Here is a 20,170-nt window from a genome sequence, read left to right as displayed (position 1 = left end):
CTAAGTCAGAGTCTCCCAAAGAGCCTGGAGGGCTGTGGAGGCTCTTCATCGAAGGGCTGGGCTTCGAAACAACTGATGAGAGTCTGAGGAGCCATCCTGAGCCATGGGGAATGCTTACAGGCTGTGTGGTAATGAGATCCAAACACCAAGGGCTCTAGAGGCTTTGGGTTTGTCATGGAAGCCAAAGTGGAAGAAATGGATGCAGCCATGAACTTGAAGCCACATAAGGTGGATGGAAGAGTTATGGAATCAAACAGGGCTGTCTCAAGAGAAGATTCTCAAAGGCCTGGTGCCCACTTAAGTGTGAAAAAGATTTTTGTTGGTGGCATCAAATAAGACACTGGAGAACATCATCCAAGAGATTATTTTCAACAGTATGGAAAGCAGAAGTGACTGAAATCATGATTGAGGCAGTGGCAAGAAGAGAGGCTTTGCTTTTGTAATATTTGATGACCATAACTCTGTAGATAAAACTGTCATTCAAAAACATCGTAATGTGAATGGCCATGACTGTGAAGTAAGGAAAGCCCTGTCTAAGCAAGAGATGGTTAGTGCTTTATCCAGCCGAAGAGGCTGAAATGGTTCTGGAAACTACAGTGATGGTGATGGAGGTAGTTTTGGTGGGAATGACAAGTTTGGTCATGGAGGGAACTTCTGTGGGTGAGGTGGCGCTGGTAGCAGTCGAGGTGGTAGTGGCTATGGCGGCAGTGGGGACGGCTCTAAAAGATTTGGTAATAATTCATTGACAGTTATAACAATCAGTCCTCACGTTTTAGACTCACGAAAGGAGGAAATTTTGGAGGCAAAAGCTCTGGCCTCTACAGTGGTGGAGGCCAATACTTTGCCAAACCAGGAAACCAAGGTGACTGTGACAGTTCCAGCAGCAGCAGTGGCTATGGCAGTGGCCGTGGGTTGTCACGACTGCCAGGAAACAAAGCTGAGCAGGAGAGGAGAGCCAGAGAAGTGACAGGGAAGCTACAGGTTACAACAGATTTGTGACCTCAGCCAAGCACAGTGGTGGCAGGGCCTTGCTGCTACAAAGAAGACATGTTTTATTTATTTATTTTATTTTTATTTTTTAAAGATTTTATTTATTTATTTGACAGAGAGAGAGCACAAGCAGGGGGAGTGGCAGGCAGAGGGAGAGGGAGAAGCCTCCACAAAGCAGGGAGCCAGCTGTGGGGCTCGATCCTAGGACCTTGGGATCATGACCCGAGCCGAAGGCAAGACGCTTCACTGTCTGAGCCGCCCAGGAGTCCCTGAAGACGTGTTTTAGACAATACTCCTGTGCCTGGGCAAAAAACTCGAGGACTGTATTTGTGACTAATTGTATAACAGGTTATTTCAGTTTCTGTTCCACGGAAAGTATAAAGCATTCCAACAGAGGGTTTTAACGTAGATTTATTTTTTTGCATTCATGCTGTTGACTGCTCAATGTAGTATCTGATCACCAGGCTCAATGTGTTTTTCCAAAAAAAAAAAAATGAAAGAATTTCTTTTTACACTCTAGAGATAAATGGAAAGAGTTAACCAGGTAACTAAATGTATCGAGCTTCAACCCTGCTCTTCTAGGCAGTGTGGAGACTAGGGTAATAGGTCTTTTCAACCAACAATGAAAGACTATTAAATACAGACAAACTAATATAATGCATCACCCACTGCCACTCCAAGCTGCTTCTAAAACTGGCAGACAGTGCTGAGCCACAAGGCCTTAGAATCTAACTCTGGGGATTCAGCTGCACCCCCAGACTTGTTTAATCTCAAATGGCTCCAGAAAATAATGAAAAGGTAACCTGGAATCCAAAACACTGTCTGGAACTGGCAGCCTAAGGTAGTGGGAAGAAATTCCTCTCAGGTAGCTCAGACCGACTTTTACTGGAGTGTCTGAAAATTCCTGGGCACTCTCAGCTAGTAAGAAATGTGGAGTCTGGGTCATACTACAACTACCTTGCATTCTCCCCTCAAGGTGTTAGGGCCTGTGATTTAAAAGTAGACCAGAACGGCTGAGGTCTCCTTATTGAGCCTCATGGTCATTAATGTCTTTCTATATTCCTCTTATTTGGCTATTTCTTTCAAAGTACCTTAATCCAGCGGATGAACAGAATGAACTGTTACTTCTCTCAGCCACCTGCTTTTCCCTAACTCTTGACTCAGAAAGCATGAGAAATCTATAGCCCAGCCCCACCAGTTTTATTGAGGTATAATCGGCATACAGCACTGTAGAAGGTGTATAGCGTAATGATTTGACTTCAATCTACAGTTTAATTAACTCACTTTAATTTTTTTTTTTTTTTAAAGATTTTATTTATTTATTTGACAGAGAGAAATCACAAGCAGGCAGAGAGGCAGGCAGAGAGAGAGGAGGAAGCAGGCTCCCTGCTGAGCAGAGAGCCCGATGCGGGCCTCGATCCCAGGACCCTGAGATCATGACCTGAGCTGAAGGCAGCGGCCTAATCCACTGAGCCACCCAGGCGCCCAAACTCACTTTAATTTTTGAAAAAAGATTTTATTTAATTATTTGTCAGAGAGATAGAGAGAGAGCACAAGCAGGGGAAGAGGCAGGCAGAGGGAGAAGCAGGTTCCCCGCTGAACAGGGAGCCTGATGCAGGGCTCCAGGACCCTGGGTCATGACCTGAATCAATATTTTTAGTATTTTATTTATTTATCTGAATGAGAGTGAGAGAGTTCATGAGCAGGGGGGAAGGGTAGAGGGAGAAGCAGACTCCCCACAGGACAGAAGCCTGATGTGGGACTCGATCCCAACACCCCGGGATCATGACCTGAGCTGAAGGCAGATGCTTAACCAAGCCACCCAGGTGTTTCCCCCTTCAATTCAATTTTTAAGCAGTTTTTTTATTTACAGAATAACTGGATAGACAGCACAGAGAGTTCTGTACATCTACCTCCCCCAGTAACCTCTTGCTTTAGTGTGGTGCACTTCTCCTCACAATTCATGAACCAATAGTGATACATCCAGTTCATTCTTTGTATTTTAAATTATGGATTTTTAAAAAAAAGATTTTATTTATTTGACAGATCACAAGTAGGCAGAGAGGCAGGCAGAGAGAGAGGGGGAAGCAGGCTCCCTGCCGAGCAGAGAGGCCGATGTGGGGCTCAGTCCCAGGACTCTGAGATCATGACCTGAGCCGAAGGCAGAGCTTCACCCACTAAGCCATCCAGGTGCCCCTAAACTATGGATTTTGACTGATCTGCACTAACACATATGCACCTTATGGTTTCATTCCGAATAGTTTCATCACTCTAAAAGCCCTCTGAATGTCACCTATTCATCCATCCATCCACTCTCCCCTAGAGTTCTGGCAACCACTAACTTTTGACTTGTAGAGATTTTTTTTTTTTAATTTTAATTTTATTTATTTATTTGACAGAGTGAGAGAACACAAGCAGGGGGAGCAGAGGGGGAGGGAGAAGCAGACCCCCTGCTGAGCAGGGAGCCCCATGCAGGACTTGATCCCAAGACCTTGGGATCATGACCAGAGCCAAAAGCAGAGGCTTAACCATCTGAGCCACCCAGGTGCCCGAGATTTTTACCGATTTCTATAGTTTGCCTTTTTAAAAATGGCTTATAGTTGGAAAAAGAAAGGATGTAGCCTTTTTCAGACTGACTTTCACTTAGTAATATGCATTTAAGTTTCCTCCATGTTTTTTTGTGACTTGAGATCCCCTTAAAATTTTTTTTTTCATTTCTTTTTATCAAGAAATAATATGCTATTATATAGATGTACTACAGTTTGTTTATTCATTTGCCTACTGTAAGACATCTCAGTTGCTTCCAATTTTTTATAATTCTGAATAAAGCTGCTATAAGCATTCACGCAGGATTTTGTGTGGATATAAGTTTTCATCTAATTGGGTAGATTAGAGTGATTGCTGGATCACACAGTTTAGTAAGATTATAGTTAGTTTTGTAAGAAACTGCACACTGTCTTCCAAAGTAGTTGTACCATTCTGCATTTCCACGGGCAATGAATAGAGGTTCCTGTTGCTCTTCCTCCTTGTCAGCATTTGATATTATCAGTTTTTTGGATTTTAGCCATTCTGGTATGTATGCAGTGGCATTTCATTGTTTTTCAGTTCCCTAAGATGTTGATTACCTTTAAATAAGCTTATCTGTGTATCTTCATTGGTGAGGTGTCTTTTGTCCCCTTTTTAATTGTTTTTTTTTTTTGTTTTCTCACTATTGATTTTTATGAGTTTTAAGAGGTGTATGTGTTGTGTGTGTATTTTAGGGGAAGAGGGGCAAAAGGAGAGGGAGAGAGAATCTTAGGCTCCATGTTCAGTGTGGAGACTGACGGGCTTGATCTCACAACCTTGAGATCATGACCTGAGCCAAAATCAAGAATCAGATGCTTAACCAACTGAGCTACCCAGGTGCCCCTCTTTGTATATTTTAGATAGAAGTACTTTATCCCATGTGTGTTTTGCAAATATTTTCTTATTTGCAAATATCTCTTATTCAAATATTGGCTTATTTCTTAATTTTCTTAATAGTGTCTTTCTCAGAGCAGAAATTTTAAATTCTAACACAGTATATCTTACACATTTTTGTCCATTTCATTTGGCATGTTTTCAAGCACTGGAGATACAAAAGTTGGAACAAAACAAAACAAAGACAACAAAGTCCCTGTCTTTGTAGACATTACATTCTGGGGGAGGAGGGTAACAAAAAAAAACCATTTCTGATGGTGATGAGTACCAATAGATCTGATCAAAGAAAAGAAAAAAGAAGCAGAGAAAAATGACAGTGCCAGAAGGGTAGGGATAGGAGTCACAATTTTAAATACAGTAATCAGAGAAGGTCTCAGTGGTAAAGTGACATGTGAGCAGAGCCTTGAAGGAGGTGAGGGAATAAGCCATGAGGATATCTAAGGGAAAAGCATCCTAGCACTGCAAATAGCAATGACCAAGGCCCTGAGGTGGGACTAGGCCAGTGCTGTAGGAACAGCAAGCAGGTCAGTGTGGCTGGCACCAAGTTAAAGAGGGGAATGAGAAGACAAGTAAGACAAGCCAGAAGGCAGGGGGCCGATGTAAGAACTTTGGCTTTATTCTGAGATGAGAAAACTCTGTGTTAATGGGATCACTATAGATATAGCACTGAGAAGAGACGTTAGGGAGGAAAGGCAAAAGCAAGGAGACCAGACAGGATGACACTGCAAAAATCAACGCACAGTAGCAGTGGGTGGGAAAGAAGTGGTCAGATTCTAGAACTATTCTAAAGGTAGAACTGACAAGATTGGCTGATAGGTCAGAGATGGGGAGCGAGAAGAAAAGGATGACTCCAAAGCTTTTGGATGAATGCAACTGTCATTTACTGAGAAGAAGTTAGAAGAAGCAGGTCTGGCGAAGGGTGGATGAAGATAAGAATTTGGTTCTGGACATGCTGAGGATGACGGGACTTACTAGCTGCTGAAATGGAGATGTCAAATAGGCAGCTAGCTATATATGAAATGAGGTTCAGGGGAGAGTTTCCAGTTGGAGATAACGGGGTGGGATTCACCAGCATTTAAGTGGTAATCAATGCCTTGAAATTGGATGAGGTCACTTAAGCCACAACTTAGAGAAGAAAAGCACGGGCCTGAACTCTGGAGCACTCCAACATCTGGAGGGACACAAGGGGGAAAATAGCAATGGAGACTGAGAAAGAGTAGCCAGTGAGATAAGAGGAAAATCCAAGATAGAATGGTATTCTGGAGGGACGCCTGGGTGGCTCAGTTGGTTAAGCAGCTGCCTTCGGCTCAGGTCATGATCCCAGCGTCCTGGGATCGAGTCCCACCTCGGGCTCCTTGCTCGGCAGGGAGCCTGCTTCTCCCTCTGCCTCTGTCTGCCATTCTGTCTGCCTGTGCTCGCTCGCTCTCCCTCTCTCTCTGATAAATAAATAAAATCTTAAAAAAAAAAAAAGAATGGTATTCTGGAAAACAGGGGAAGATAATGTGTCAATGACCGCAACACTGACTTCCTTAACTGTATGGCTAAGTCAAGTAAGAGGACGATGGAAAACCTTAGCAATCCGGAATTCTTCGTGGGTCTGAATGGACGGTTCAAGAGAGAACAGGAGGAGGAAATGAAGACAGAGAGCTCATAAAATTCAGAGTTTTGTTTTAAAAAGAAACTGAGGACTAGGACTGTATCTGGATGGGATATCCAGCCAGGGCAAGAGCTTCTTGTTTTTAAACAAGAAAAACCACAGGCTATGTGCATGCCCATAGAATGATCCAGTAGAAAGACACATAGGAAGCAAAAGCAGAGAGTGAAGTTATTTGAAATGCAAGATGGTTTCTATTGGTAATGAAGGCACCAATATGGCTGACTTTACGGCAGTTCCTTGTCTGTGGGCAGAATTGTAGTAAATGCAAACTTTCCAGTAGAGTTTAATGAAAATAATATGCAGTGCTTCCCTCCCCCCCCCAAGTTCATGAGACCCTCTGGTTTTAGGCCATGATCATGACACAAAGTACATAAGGTAGGGTGGATGAACTGAGAGGCTCATGTATTGGAGAAATGAAGTACAAGGATAAGTGAAATCTCCAAGAATTCCGAAACAGTAGTCGTCCAGAAAGTGACAGTGGGCTGGGAGCTAAGATCTCGGCCCTTCCTGAACGAATGCTGCCTGAGCCAGAGAATCAGTCCCCCATGCACAGGGCAGCTGCTTCTACTTCTGGACAGTGACAATGATAGGAGACTTCTTATGCTGAGTTAAACTCTGCCACCTAATACTCCCCAGACTGCCTCATTCCGTCCTCTAGAACTATTCATGACGAGGCACAACTCTCTGACTTAACATAGCTCTTGAAGCAACTGAAAACAGTTCCAAGTTTCTTTTCTGGGAAGAACATCTGTCTTTCAACCATTCCTTATGCATCATTATCTCCAGGACCTCCACCATCTTGCTTGCCTCTTCGGGATACTCTTACTGATTTCCTTGGGACGGTGAAGTCAGTGGCACTATCTTCTGATTTCCCTTTTGATGTTCAAATCACTGTGGTAATTAATACTTTATTTTGTCAAGGTGAGTGCGGGCACAAGGCTGTACTTAGCAAAAGCAAAACTCATATACAAATTATACAAAGATGTTTCTCTCTCACAATCTGTAGTCTCCTGCTAGCCCTAAATTCATAGTCACTCATGTTAAGCAGTGGAATTACTGACAAGAAAGAACATTACAGTGTTAATATTCCTCACACACTGTAGAAAAGACTATGAATTAGTACATCAGAAGGAATACTTACGAGAATATCAGTATTTTCAAAATAATTTCTCCAGTATGGTCTGATTTTTCTCTGTCCACCAATGTCCCATACATTCAGTTTAAAACCTTGTGATTGTACACTTTTGATGTTAAATCCCTGAAACAGAAGCAAAAACACCAAGCCTTATTAAGTTTTGAGATAATAATTTTTTAAAAGATTTTATTTATTTATTTGACAGATCACAAGTAGGCGGTGGGGGGGTGGTTGGTGGGAAGCAGGCTCCCACTGAGTAGAGAGCCTGATGCGGGGCTCGATCTCAGGACCCTGAGATCATGACCTGAACCGAAGGCAGAGGTTTAACCCACTGAGCCACTCAGGCATCCCTGAGGTCATAGTTCTGACAAAGTTATATTTTACAGCTATGTTATTTATTAGTTGTGAGATACTCTGCCAAATGTGATACTGGTAATACTGAAAATAGTCTGTTATGATAGGAAAGAAAGAAATGTGTTTCTACATGCTTACTATATTTGGGTTTGGAGTCAATATTAATGTCATGGCTAACATGACACCTTCTGTAATAAGTGTACACACAGGCACACACACGCACGTGTACACACATACACACCCGAGGACAACTTGGAATGAGAATAGTTCTGATAATCAACACTAACAGATTATTACATTTAACTAACAAAAACAGAAGCTGAATCTGAAGACTCAATAGAACAAAATAAATTCCAAATTTAAAAAGAAGCAAGAGGTACAATCTGGAAGATAGGATTCTTTAAGAAATTTCTTCGTATGGGTTAATCAGGAAAAGGAGGGAGCTGAAGTCACGATGCTATGGGAGAAGCCGATTTGTAACTGGGCTCTTAGCCCCACGAGGTAAGGGATGGCCTGCGGGAATAGCATGTTCAAACTCTGAAGTGGGGCCCTCAGTTATAGGAAGTGATGCAAATAAACAAGTAGGCACTGGCCACTGTTCTTTCATAAGCATTTCTGATGAACTTGAAAGTATTCATTTTCAGGACAGTGATTCAGGGTGGAACTCTGAGGAAGGTGAGCAAATCAGGGGCAGGTGGAACTGTGAGCTGGGAGTTGGTGTGGAGAGAAACAAATTAACAAGACCTCTGGGGTTTGGAGAGAAGGCATTTCACGAGCCGTAATTAAAAAATAAATCTTTTTCTGAGAAGGATATAGTGAAATCAGGACTTGAAAAATCCAATCAACAGCTTGCTACCACAGAAGTGACATTTCATCCAGGATAACTGGAGTGAAGTGGGCCTGGGGCTGCCCCATCTGGCAGCCAGCCAGTACTATTCGCCTCGTGCAGAAGGATAAGGCACAGTGTGACGGCGCAGGAACACTGCCACCCAATTGCCACTGAGGATAAACAGACTATAGGGAATACCTGGGGACGATGCTGACTCCAGCGCCTGTAAGATGCCGACGACTGAACAAATTAGAAGTTGAAGAACTCTAACGGGAAGTGGCTTCAGCTTATTTTGTAAAAGGCAGCTTCATTCTGACTTGTTGACAAAACCACTCTTGTGTGCTTAAAAATTCTACACTTAACTACAATATTAAATGTCAAAGCCAATAATGTCAAATCTAGAATGAAGGAGGAGATGAGTAAGAGTAACTCCTGGAATTTGACCAAATGTGTCAACTGCCTTAAAATTCTTGCAGTCATCCAAAAAAATTCTGTAAATCATCAAAAGAAAAAAAATTCTATTAAGTCATCAGACCGACAAATCTAAGAAATTATTCGAAGGAAGTAATAATGGGTGCGAGCATTTAGAGATGGGTATTACATAAATATTTACATACATTAACAATGTAAAAAGATGTTCAGGATATATTATTCAGTGAAAATGATAATATGGTATATTCTTTATGAGTCATTTTTATTTTACTTTTTTATTTTGTTACGATTTTATTTATTGACTTGACAGAGAGAGACAAGTGAGAGAGGAAACACAAGCAGGGGGAGTGGGAGAGGAAAAACAGGCTTTCCGCAGAGAAGGGAGCCTGATGCAGGGCTAGATCCCAGGACCCCAGGATCATGACCTGAGCTGAAGGCAGACGCTTGACTACTGAGTCATCCAAGTGCCCCTATTTTACTTTTTTAGAAAAGATTTTATTCATTTATTTTTTAAAAAGATGTATTTATTTATTTATTTGACAGGCAGAGATCACAAGTAGGCAGAGAGGCAGCCAGAGGTGGGCAGGGGGAAGCAGGCTCCCCGCGGAGCAGAGAGCCCAATGCGGGGCTTGATCCCAGGACTCTGGAATCATGACCTGAGCCGAAGGCAGAGGCTTTAACCCACTGAGCCACCCAGGCGCCCCAAGATTTTATTTATTTGAGAGAGAGAGAGAGCAGAGTGAGGGAGAGCATGAGGGAGAGGGGCAAGAGGAGAGGGAGAAGCAAGCTCCCCACTGAGCAGGGAGCTGGAAGTGGGGCTTGATCCCAGCAGACTATGAACACACTAAGCTACCCAGGCACCTGTCATTTTTATTTTTTATTTTAAATATACCCATCATAGGGGCGCCTGGCTGAGTTAGTCAGAGCATGCGACTCTTGATCTCAGGGTTTTAAGTTTGAGCCCCATGTCAGGTGTAGAGATTAAATAAAATAGAGTCTTTTAGGGGCACCTGGGTGGCTCAGTTGGCTGGGCATCTGACTCTTGGTTTTGGCTGGGGTCATGATCTCAGGTGCTTGAGATCCAACCACATGGGCCTCCATGCCCAATGCAGAGTCTGCTTAAGATTCTTTCCCCTCCCTCTCTGTCTGCTCATGCTCTCTGTAAAATAAAATCTTTAAAAAAGAAAATAAGGGACGCCTGGGTGGCTCAGTTGGTTAAGCAGCTGCCTTCGGCTCAGGTCATGATCCCAGCGTCCTGGGATCGAGTCCCACATCGGGCTCCTTGCTCCGCAGGGAGCCTGCTTCTCCCTCTGACTCTGCCTGCCACTCTGTCTGCCTGTGCTCGCTCTCACTCTCTCTCTTACAAATAAATAAATAAAATCTTTAAAAAAAAAAAAAAAAAAAAGAAAATAAAATCTTTAAATATACCCATCACATACATGCATAGAAAAAAAGGATCTATTTTTTTTTTAAGATTTAATTTATTTATTTGAGAGAGGGAGCACGAGAGCTAGACAGAGAGGGCATATGTACACAGAGAGAGAGGGAGAGCGAGGAACAGACTCCCCACTGAGGACGGAGCCTGATGGGGGGCTCAATGAGCCAAAGGCAGAAACCTAACCTACTGAGGCACCCAGGTGCTCCTACTTCTTCTAATATAAAACAAAACACAATGAAAGCTTGTTTTCCTAAAATTTTTTTAAAGATCCCAATGTGGGGCTCAAACTCACAACCCTGAGATCAAGAGTCCCATGTTTTGCCGACTGAGTCAGCTAGGCACCCTGAAGGCTTGTTTTTACAGAATAAATATGGGGGCACCTGAGTGGCTCAGTTGGTTAAGCAGCCATTTATCTCTTGATCTCAGCTCAGGTCTTGACCTCAGGGTCATGAGTTTAAGCCCCTTGTTGGGTTCACACTGAGTGTAGAGCCTACTTAAAAATAACTAGAAAAAGGGGTGCCTGGGTGGCTCAGTCAATGGTTAAGCATTGGACTCTTGATTTTGGCTCAGGTCATGATGTCAGGGTTATGAGATCCAGCCTCCTATTGGACTCTGTGCTCAGTGGGGAGTTTGAGCTTCTCGCCCTCTCCCTCCACCCAGTCTGCACACATGCTTGCTCGCTGTCTCTCAAATAAATTAAAAAAAAAAAAGAAAGAGGGGTGCCGGGGCCTTCTGTTCAGGTCATGATATCAGCGTCCTCGGATCGAGCCCTGCATCAGGATCTCTGCTCAGCAGGGAGCCTGCTTCCCCCTCCCATCAATGCCTGCCTCTTTGCCTACTTGTGATCTCTTTCTCTCTGTCGAATAAATAAATAAAATCTTTTTTTTTTTTTTTTTTTTTTAAAGATTTTATTTATTTATTTGACAGAGAGAAATCACAAGTAGTTAGAGAGGCAGGCAGAGAGAGGAGGAAGCAGGCTCCCTGCTGAGCAGAGAGCCCGATGCGGGACTCGATCCCAGGACCTGAGATCATGACCTGAGCCGAAGGCAGCGGCTTAACCCACTGAGCCACCCAGGTGCCCAATAAATAAAATCTTTTAAAAAAAAGAATAAATACGAAAACTTGACATCATATAATAACAAGGTCACCTATAACATACCAAATAAAGCCTGAAAGTTAGAATTGGAACTTTGAGTCCATTACCTAAGAGTTCATTTCCATGTTCACAGTGCTGGATGCCCTCATTTTACTGGTACTCTTAAGAGATACAGCCTACTGCTAATACTCAATTAAAAAGAAAAAACCCTAGACTTTTCTTTTTCTGGCAGAAATCCTGACACAGTAATATGTGTTTTTAGCCCTTCCAGGCTAGACTACTGTAATTTGCTCCTCCTTAGGCTATACATTAAATTTGCTCAGAAGCTGTAAAATTGCTCATTTGGTAGCAATTGAAATGACTTTTCTGCAAAAAGTTGCAGATCAGTAAGACTCACAAGCTGTGAAGTACACACACCAGCACAGCCATTCAAACCTGACACCAAACTCATATCACAGTATAGTGGTGGAAAATGCTTTAAAAAACTCTGCTTTTGCTAAAACCTCTAATGCTCAAACACTTTAAAGTGACTAAGACCAACCGGGCTGTCCTCTAGTTAGGAAACCCGACAGGTTGGTCAAAGGTCAAGCTTTCTCAGGCTTTCCTACTGGGAAGGAGGTCTAAAGAAGGAGGGTTGGTTCCACTTAGATTTGTCTTTCAACTTCCACACTGCCAGCACCACTGTTGCCTTCTCCTTTGTGTTTTGTTGATTAGCCCTAGCCAAGAGACTGGATTAAAAAATATATGTGATTTTTAAATTAAAAAGTCATATATATTTGTATTTATTAAGTCTGAAAAATATACACTAAAATTTTAACAGTTTTTCTCATAGTACTCTGGTTTTTTCTTTTATATTCTCTCTGTATTTTCTTTTTTAAGATTTTATTTACTTACTTGAGAGAGCGAGTACACACAAGCAAGGGACATGGGGGTGGGCAGTGGGAGAGGAAGAAGCAGGCTCCCCACTGAGCATGGAGCCCAACGTGGGGCTTGATCCCAGGACTCTGAGATGATGACCTGAGTCAAAGGCAGATGCTTAACGGACTGAGCCACCCAGGTGCCCCTTCTCTGTATTTTCTGCACATATTAATTTCATTATGAGAAGATTAAGCTATTTTTTTTTCAAAGTAATCACTTAGAGCTGAGGGAATTAATTGTCTTGAATATATATACGCTTATTTTTTTAAATTTTATTTGAGTTGGGAGAGAGAGAGAGAGACAGCATGAGTGGGGTGAAGGGCAGAGGGAGAAGCAGAGTCCCTGCTGAGCAAGAGCCCGATGAGGGGCTTGATGCTGGGAGTCCAGGATCATGATCTGAGCCCAAGCCAGACGCTTAACCAGCTGAGCCACCTAGGCGCCCCTATACATGCTTATTTTAAATGATTTATTTAAGAATTGGTAAAATAGGGGTACCTGGGTGGCTCAGTGGTTAAAGCCTCTGCTTTCAGCTAAGGTCATGATCCCAGAGTCCTGGGATCGAGTCCCACATCGGGCTCTCTGCTCAGCAGGGAGCCTGCTCCCCCCACCCCGCCTGCCTACTTGTGATCTCTGACTGTCAAATAAATAAAATCTTAAAAAAAAAAGAATTGGTAAAATATACATAACATAAAATTTACCATTTTAACCATTTTTAAGAGTAGCGTTCAGTAGTACTAAGTGCATTTACACTGTTGAGCAACCATCCAGCAGCCATCCACAGAAACTTTTCCATTTTACAACTGACTCTCTGTGCCCATTAAGCACAAACCTCTCCAATCCCCTCTGTCTCCAGCCCCCTTTTCTACCTCTGTCTCTATGAATTTGACTACTCTAAGTACCTCATAGCTACGGAATCTCTTGATTTCTTTTTGAAATCTTAGATGATTTTTAAATTGTATAGACTTTTCTCAGTAGCAAAACTTGAGGGTGGACAAAACTGTATTTCCCATTTTGCCTTCCATATTGCTATGATCACTTTCCATATGTCACATAAGCACCTGGGGCCAGGGCAGCGCTTACCTGTGTAGGTGTAATGTGGCTAATGTCTTCAGATGCAAGCTGCTTCAGAAGAGTGGTCTTGCCAGCATTATCCAAGCCCAGGAGAAGGATCCTCACCTCCTGGTCTGGTGCACTTTTCAATTTGCGCAAAATTGAGAGCAAGCCCTTAAACAACCGTGAAGAAGAGAGATTACTTTTGGGGCACTGACTTTGACATTAGTAGATACCAGATTATCTTCTTGAGAATATCTCCTTGAAAAAGGTTCTTGGTTGTGGAGAGCTCACAGTATTACTTTCCTGCTCAATGTCATTTATTCCATTTGCTTCCTCCTCCTAAGTTTTGGCAGAAGTACTTCAGCAAATTTAGCAACTCAATAAATAGCATGGCTTATTCCTGTTCCTCCTATTAATCTAGTTTAGCAGTCACCCCCAATCTTCTGGGAGTGTGAACTACAATTCATATTCCTAAAGCCTTTCATACACACTTAGAGTAGAGCACACATCCTATCAGACTATAGGTAATTGATTCTTGTATTTTTCTCCTACGGTATATTCACTCCTAGACTGAAGTTATAGCTTTGGTCTCTCACCATGCCTGGCACTTATTAGACGGACATTAGATAATAACTGTTGAATTTAATACAGTTATCACCCAAGTAAGTGCAAGATTTTACAGTGCTACACACATACACACACAAAATACAAAAAAAGTTTTAAAAAATTGTTTCACTTTATTTCAGTTTACATTTAAGATTTCAGCATTAAAAATACTCTATCATGATCTAAAAAAAGCCCAATGCATGGTATAAATTATGTTTTTCAGATGAAGAATCTGCTACAACAGAGAGGTTAGAACATTGCCAAAGTCAGTCATGAAGAATAAAAACAATCACAATTTAACCAGGGTATTTTTGACTAGTAATTTAATACAATATTTGTTTCTTGTTTTTATTATTTTTTAATGGCTAGAAATAAACCACTTTGCTTTTTAGCTACAAACATAAGAAAAATCGTGTAAGATAGTTATTTGTTCTGTCTTGCAGCTGACAGTCTTGTTCCAATGAGTTACAACAAGAATCAAAGAATTCCAGAGTTTAAAGGGCATATAATCTAATCTCCCAGCCCAAGCAGAAATTCCTTCAAGCTGAGTCTTAGAATTATATAAAATGGTTATATTTTTTTATTGTTATTGCACCAGGCAATAATTCAAACCAGCCTGTTCACTAAGATCAAATAACCATTCTGTGAAATAATTCTCAACAACTGAGTCTTTGGACAATGATATGCAAATACGCATAATTATTAAGAATTCCTTTCTGCCTCAGAGATTCTTTGTTTACCACTCCCAGTATTCCGTATTTGCACCGACTTGCAAAGGATTACATTAACCTCTCTGTGCCTCATTTTTTTCCACAATAAGATGGAAGATTTAGCTTAAGACAGAAAGACAAATTCTATACCAAAAGATTTAGGCAAGAGTGATTGATTTCAAACAAACCAAAAGATAGGCAGTTCTTTTTTTTAATTTTTTATTTTTTTTTGGCACGACATTTTTCTCTTGTTTTTATCTTATCTGGCCTTGAATACTCTTGACACCATTCCTTTTTTAAACCGTATTTATGAGAAGTCTCCTTGGCTTCTATTAGCTACATTGCAATCATTCATTTATAATACCACCTTTCAGAGCAGTTAAAATTAGAATTCTGAGATCCTCAGGGGACTGGTAATATAAAAAGGCTAGAACAGGGAAACACATTGTACTACTCATCCTGAGTTCTTGATTAGATGTCCTCATTACCTCTTCCAATAAAATTATAAAATAACCAAAATTTATCACATCAGTACATGAAACGACAGTACAGGTAAAATTCTCATGTATTATCTGCAAGTGCAGAAATCAGGAAAGCTGTTTCTATAAAACATTTTCAAGGTTCAAAATGAACGTTTTAGGTTTTTCCTCACATGTCTCCTCTTTTAAAACAAATCTGTAAATAAAAATACTGCTTTCTGCAGACTGAGACTTTTTATACACTCATTATATTTGAAAATTGAACAACGAAGAGAAAGTAATTTCTATTCATCTTAAAAGGAGAGAAGCAGGGACGCCTGGGTGACTCAGTTGGTTAAGCAGCTGCCTTCGGCTCGGGTCATGATCCCAGCGTCCTGGGACCGAGTCCCGCATTGGGCTCCTTGCTCAGTGGGGAGCCTGCTTCTCCCTCTGCCTCTGCCTGCCATTCTGTCTACCGGTGCTCATTCTCTCCCCCTCTCTCTCTCTGATAAATAAATAAAATCTTAAAAAAAAAAAAAAAAAAGGAGAGAAGCAAAGCACAGAAGAGAAAACCATTCTAGCTATACCTGGACTTTATTAACCTAAAGGTATCAAAAAATGATACTTATATTGGGGCGTCTGGGTGGCTCAGTGGGTTAAAGCCTCTGCCTTCGGCTCAGGTCACGATCTCATGGTCCTGGGATGGAGCCCCGCATGGAGCCCCACATCTTAAATTCATCTTTCTTACATGCATAATCAAGCCCCGCATTGAGGCCCGCATCCGGTGCTCTCCTCAGCAGGGAGCCTGCTTCCCTTCCTCTCTCTCTCTCTGCCTGCTTATGATTTCTGTCAAATAAATATATAAAATCTTTTAAAAAAATGATACTTATACATTTCTAATAAGTGATTTTCCTTATCAGGAAACAATGACTTCATATGGTTTACCTTTAAGTGAAATTACAGAGAAATGAAAAGTTCAGCTACTATTTTCTTCTATCAAAATGATAAATGGCATGTGAAGCATGGTCTAGGGAAGACAGATGCAAATACAGTACAGCATCATATTAACCCAACTACCGAGGACAGGGGATCACAGGATTATCGGGGTTTGCTAAATAGGGAAGAGGATATTTATAGATATCAGAGTTCTGCCTGAAAGGTACAAAGTAAGCTGATTTAAGAGGCTGGAGGAAAGAGAACAGAGTAAGTCTATGTTTCTAAACATAAGAGTCCATACTTTATTTTAAATGTCAAATGAAGGGAGATAGCCATTAGAAGTTAATTTTATTATGAGGCTGAATTTTGCAGTATAAATACAAGGAAACAAATTTTTAAAGTGCATTTTTGGTTCAAATACCCAGTCATTCATTCCCTCATTCACATTAAATATCCACAATGTGCCCCAAGTACAACAGTGAGCAAACCAGACATGATTTCTGTGTAGGATTTGCACTCCTTTGACATTAAAGGCGATTTAAGAAATCAGAGCTTTAGTTAATTGTATAAAGTTTATCATCAGCATGTGTGCATATAAGTTACCTGCACCCTGGTGGACAGAAGTGGTCTGACTCAGTCATAAAAAATCTAAACAAACTTTCTACAGGCAAATTATGAATAGATGTGCTATTGACTACAGATATTTTACCTGCCCCCAAATCAGCTTCAATTCAACTACTGGCAGAGGCAAGGTGCCCTGACCTGAAATGATACAAACTAGGTCATTAGGAGAAACTGGGGTGGTGGAGGGTGAGAGAGGAATGTGATGGTGGATGGAAAGTGTATGTGGCCTTGAGGAGCAGTTAGAATTTAAATATTAAGTAATCCGACTGTCAAGAACATGCACTCCCCATAACTAGCTTAAATGGAACTGATTTCCATGTATCTTTACCTCTTTAACAAAAAAATTATGCTGCTAAGGCAGCCCTTATTAACTTCAGGAACTCGTACAGTTTTGATAGGGAGAACCTCACCCAAGGTTGTTCTTTCTCCTCATCTCTCTACTGAATAAATACAATGTTTCCTGAGGGGGGCAACACATGGGCATTGCCTCAGGAAGAGTGGGCTCCCACCTCACCAGAGTCCTAATTAAAAACATTGGGGGCAAACAAACAAACAAACATTGGGGGCTGGGAGGTGCCTGGCGGGCTGAGTGACTCTTGATCTCTGGGTCATGAGTTCAAGCCCCACACTGTGGGTAGAGATTACTTAAAAAACAAAAACAAAAACAAAAACATTATGGGTTTTCGAATTTCATACACGTAAATTCATCTTTCTTACATGCATAACCGTTGGCACCTAGAAAACGGGAACCAGGAACAATATTTATATCTTAAGGAAAAAATGCTATGAAGATTAAGTGAGATGAGGAATGTAAAGCATAGTGCATAGTACACACTCAAAGCCATAGTTGTATTTTTTTTTTAATTTTTCACTGACCATTTTCTGACCCCAAAACACAATTTTAGGAACGATCTTCAAATGCTGAACATGCTAACTACCGCTAGGTTCATATATGTAGAAAGTACTCCATAAATAATTTCTGAATGAAGGAGTCATCTGTTAAATAGTGATGACTTAATGCACTAACATTACCATTATCTTAGTATTTCACTGAAGACTTAATATCAAAAGGCAGGGCTAAAATAGCTGACCAAAAGTTCAGAGAAAACATCTGGGCTTTTCAATAAGAAATAAAATGTATTAGTCATAGCCGAAGTTGTTTAAAAAGCAGAAGCAAAAACCTGGGACTCAGTCTCCAGTTGTACAGTTATCATAGGGATGGGTGGGACACCAGATGTGACACACTTAATTACACCACTGATGGTTTAAATTCTATGTTCCACTTTCAGTTCTAAGAATAGCTCACACTTTTGGAGATTAAAAAAAAAAAAAAAAGATGTATTTGGGAAACCAGATAAAGAATCCAGAATGATTTGCCCTAATTTCATATTGTTCATTTTAGGAAAAAAGAAAAAGCAAAAAACAAAAACAAAATCTGTCTTGATCAATGAACACAACAGTTGTATACAATAGTGCTGCCGCACTGTCAACTTGCTATCTACAGTGTTAATTTGCACTGGACACATGAGCAGTGGTTAATTTATTGTGGCCTATAATTATAAATTAAGCAATCATGAAATTACACAGTCCACTTAATTGATAACAAACTGGGAAAAGCTAGCTAAGTCTCATGCGTTTCTCATTTATGATGACATCTCATTCTCTGTTGGTTTGGCATGCCTTTTTCATTCCAATTCTAGTTATTTTCTGTGTAAATATTTATGTTTGTACTCATTTGTTGAGAAAAACTTAGCCTTTAAATGGACAGCTCATGTATAAATGATTAATAAAAAGAAAACATGTAAAAATCTGTTTAGCCTGAGGTTAATAAAACTGCAATGTAGCAAGTGTGAAATGTGATTGGCAACTTCAGATCAAATAATTCCACTTCTTTAACAATCTGACAATGTAAAATCAATTCTTTTTCCTATCAAAATTTACTCACTGGATAATTTGACCAAAGGTGCATGCATTTTTTTCCCCCTCCTTGCGGACATCTAGTCTTTTCTTCATAAATTGATAGAGGTTGGGCATTTCTAAAGTCAAAAAGGACCGCAGGGTGGGGAAATAACTCTAAGTTTGAGTGCCTGGCTCTGTGCAGCTGGTAAGCCAACTAACCTATTCTAAACGTTTCAAAGTTAATTTTGCTTTGACTTGCTCTAAAACTACTTAATTCCATGTCAATACCCTGCACAGAAATCAACAATACACTGCACAGAAATCAACAAGAAACAGTGTGTCAACAGTCAAATGTTTCACACATCATAATTCACAATTTGGGGAAGCTTTAAGTCTGACAGAGAAAACCCAATTGAGAGCCACTCCAGCTTTAGTGTCCCATTCTTTTTAGTTTGGAGATCCCAAGGTGAGATTAAGATCTTTGTTTCTGGTGTGGTCATATGTAAAAGGTTGCAACAGGTTTGAAATCAAATACTAAGGACCGGGCAGCAAATCTGCCTCCTTCGATACGGATTAAGTATCGAAGGGAAAACAGGTCATCACAATCAACCAGACTTTACAGAACTCTCAGCAAATAACTCGTTGCTGCAGAAGTGAGCCTGCCACGCAGACACCAAGACGGCGTAAAATCCACCAGGCACCCAGTGCAAGCGGTACCTCTTTGTGTCCTGGGATTTACACCCCTCCCCCCAGAGGCAGGCACATCTCGAGGAAGAGGAAAGCTAGGCTGCCATCTCCCCTGCATGCACCTCTCCCATGCATGCACCTTTGGTCAAATTATCCAAAGACAGTAGCCCTGACCCTTCTCCCCGCTTCTGGCGGGACCCCGGTGGACCCACTTTCCAGCGGTACGGGAAGGCCGATTCCCTAGGACGATCTAAGCCTGCATGCGGAGGCTGCTTTCCGCAGCTACTCGGATCCGCCCTCGCCCCAGTCCCTAGTAATGATGGAGCCCCAGCTCTGTACCGGGATAGCCACGCAACCTTCCAGCCCCTTTCCCTAGTTTCGGACCGGCTGCAAGCCCCGCCTTCCTCCCCAGGCCCAGGTCTCCTTCCAAGGGCCCACCTTCCGGGCTCCCCGCTGCCCCCCGAAACCAATCCAGAACCCAGACAGCAGGCTGAGTGCCGTCCCATTCCCTCCGTGGCTTCAAGCGCAGTGCCCCGCCCTGGGCCTGAGGACGGGAGGGGGGTGACCGGCCATCTCCAGAGGGGCCCGGGCCCCCACACTCACCATCCTCCCGCCGAGTCCCTCCTCCTCCTCCTCCTCCTCCTCCTCCTCCTGCCTCCCGGTTACCAGGGGCAACTGCTGCGGCACCGCCCCCGACGTCCCTCGCACGCTCAGCGGAGGAGCAAAGCTGCCGTACGGGGCGGGGTCCAGCTCCGCTTTTCCCGAAGTGCGCAAGCGCGCCAAAGTGCCCGCCCACGCGCAGGCGGGCTGCTGGAACGACTGGAGCCGGCTGCCGGCTGGTGGAGACCCAGCGAATGGTTAAAGCTCGCCCACGTGGCTAGTGGGCGCC

General features: G+C 42.1%; 1 protein-coding gene across 1 annotated transcript in view; it reads right to left on the bottom strand.

Moving 5' to 3' along the window:
- The window catches only part of ARL3 (ADP ribosylation factor like GTPase 3), a 36,282-nt gene extending 16,143 nt beyond the window's left edge, over positions 1-20,139 (bottom strand). The window contains exons 1-3 of the mRNA XM_059169074.1: positions 19,885-20,139; positions 13,389-13,532; positions 7,248-7,364 (exon numbers count right to left, since the gene is read on the bottom strand). Coding sequence (XP_059025057.1) covers positions 7,248-7,364; positions 13,389-13,532; positions 19,885-19,887 — 264 coding nt within the window. The 5' untranslated portion in view covers positions 19,888-20,139. The remainder of the gene's footprint in view (positions 1-7,247; positions 7,365-13,388; positions 13,533-19,884) is intronic.
- Between the last annotated feature and the right edge of the window lie 31 nt (positions 20,140-20,170).

This window comes from Mustela lutreola, chromosome 4, assembly GCF_030435805.1.
Source record: "Mustela lutreola isolate mMusLut2 chromosome 4, mMusLut2.pri, whole genome shotgun sequence".
Lineage (NCBI taxonomy): Eukaryota > Metazoa > Chordata > Mammalia > Carnivora > Mustelidae > Mustela > Mustela lutreola.
The sequence above is the reverse complement of the archived record's forward strand: the minus strand, read 5'-3'. Positions and strand labels throughout refer to the sequence as shown.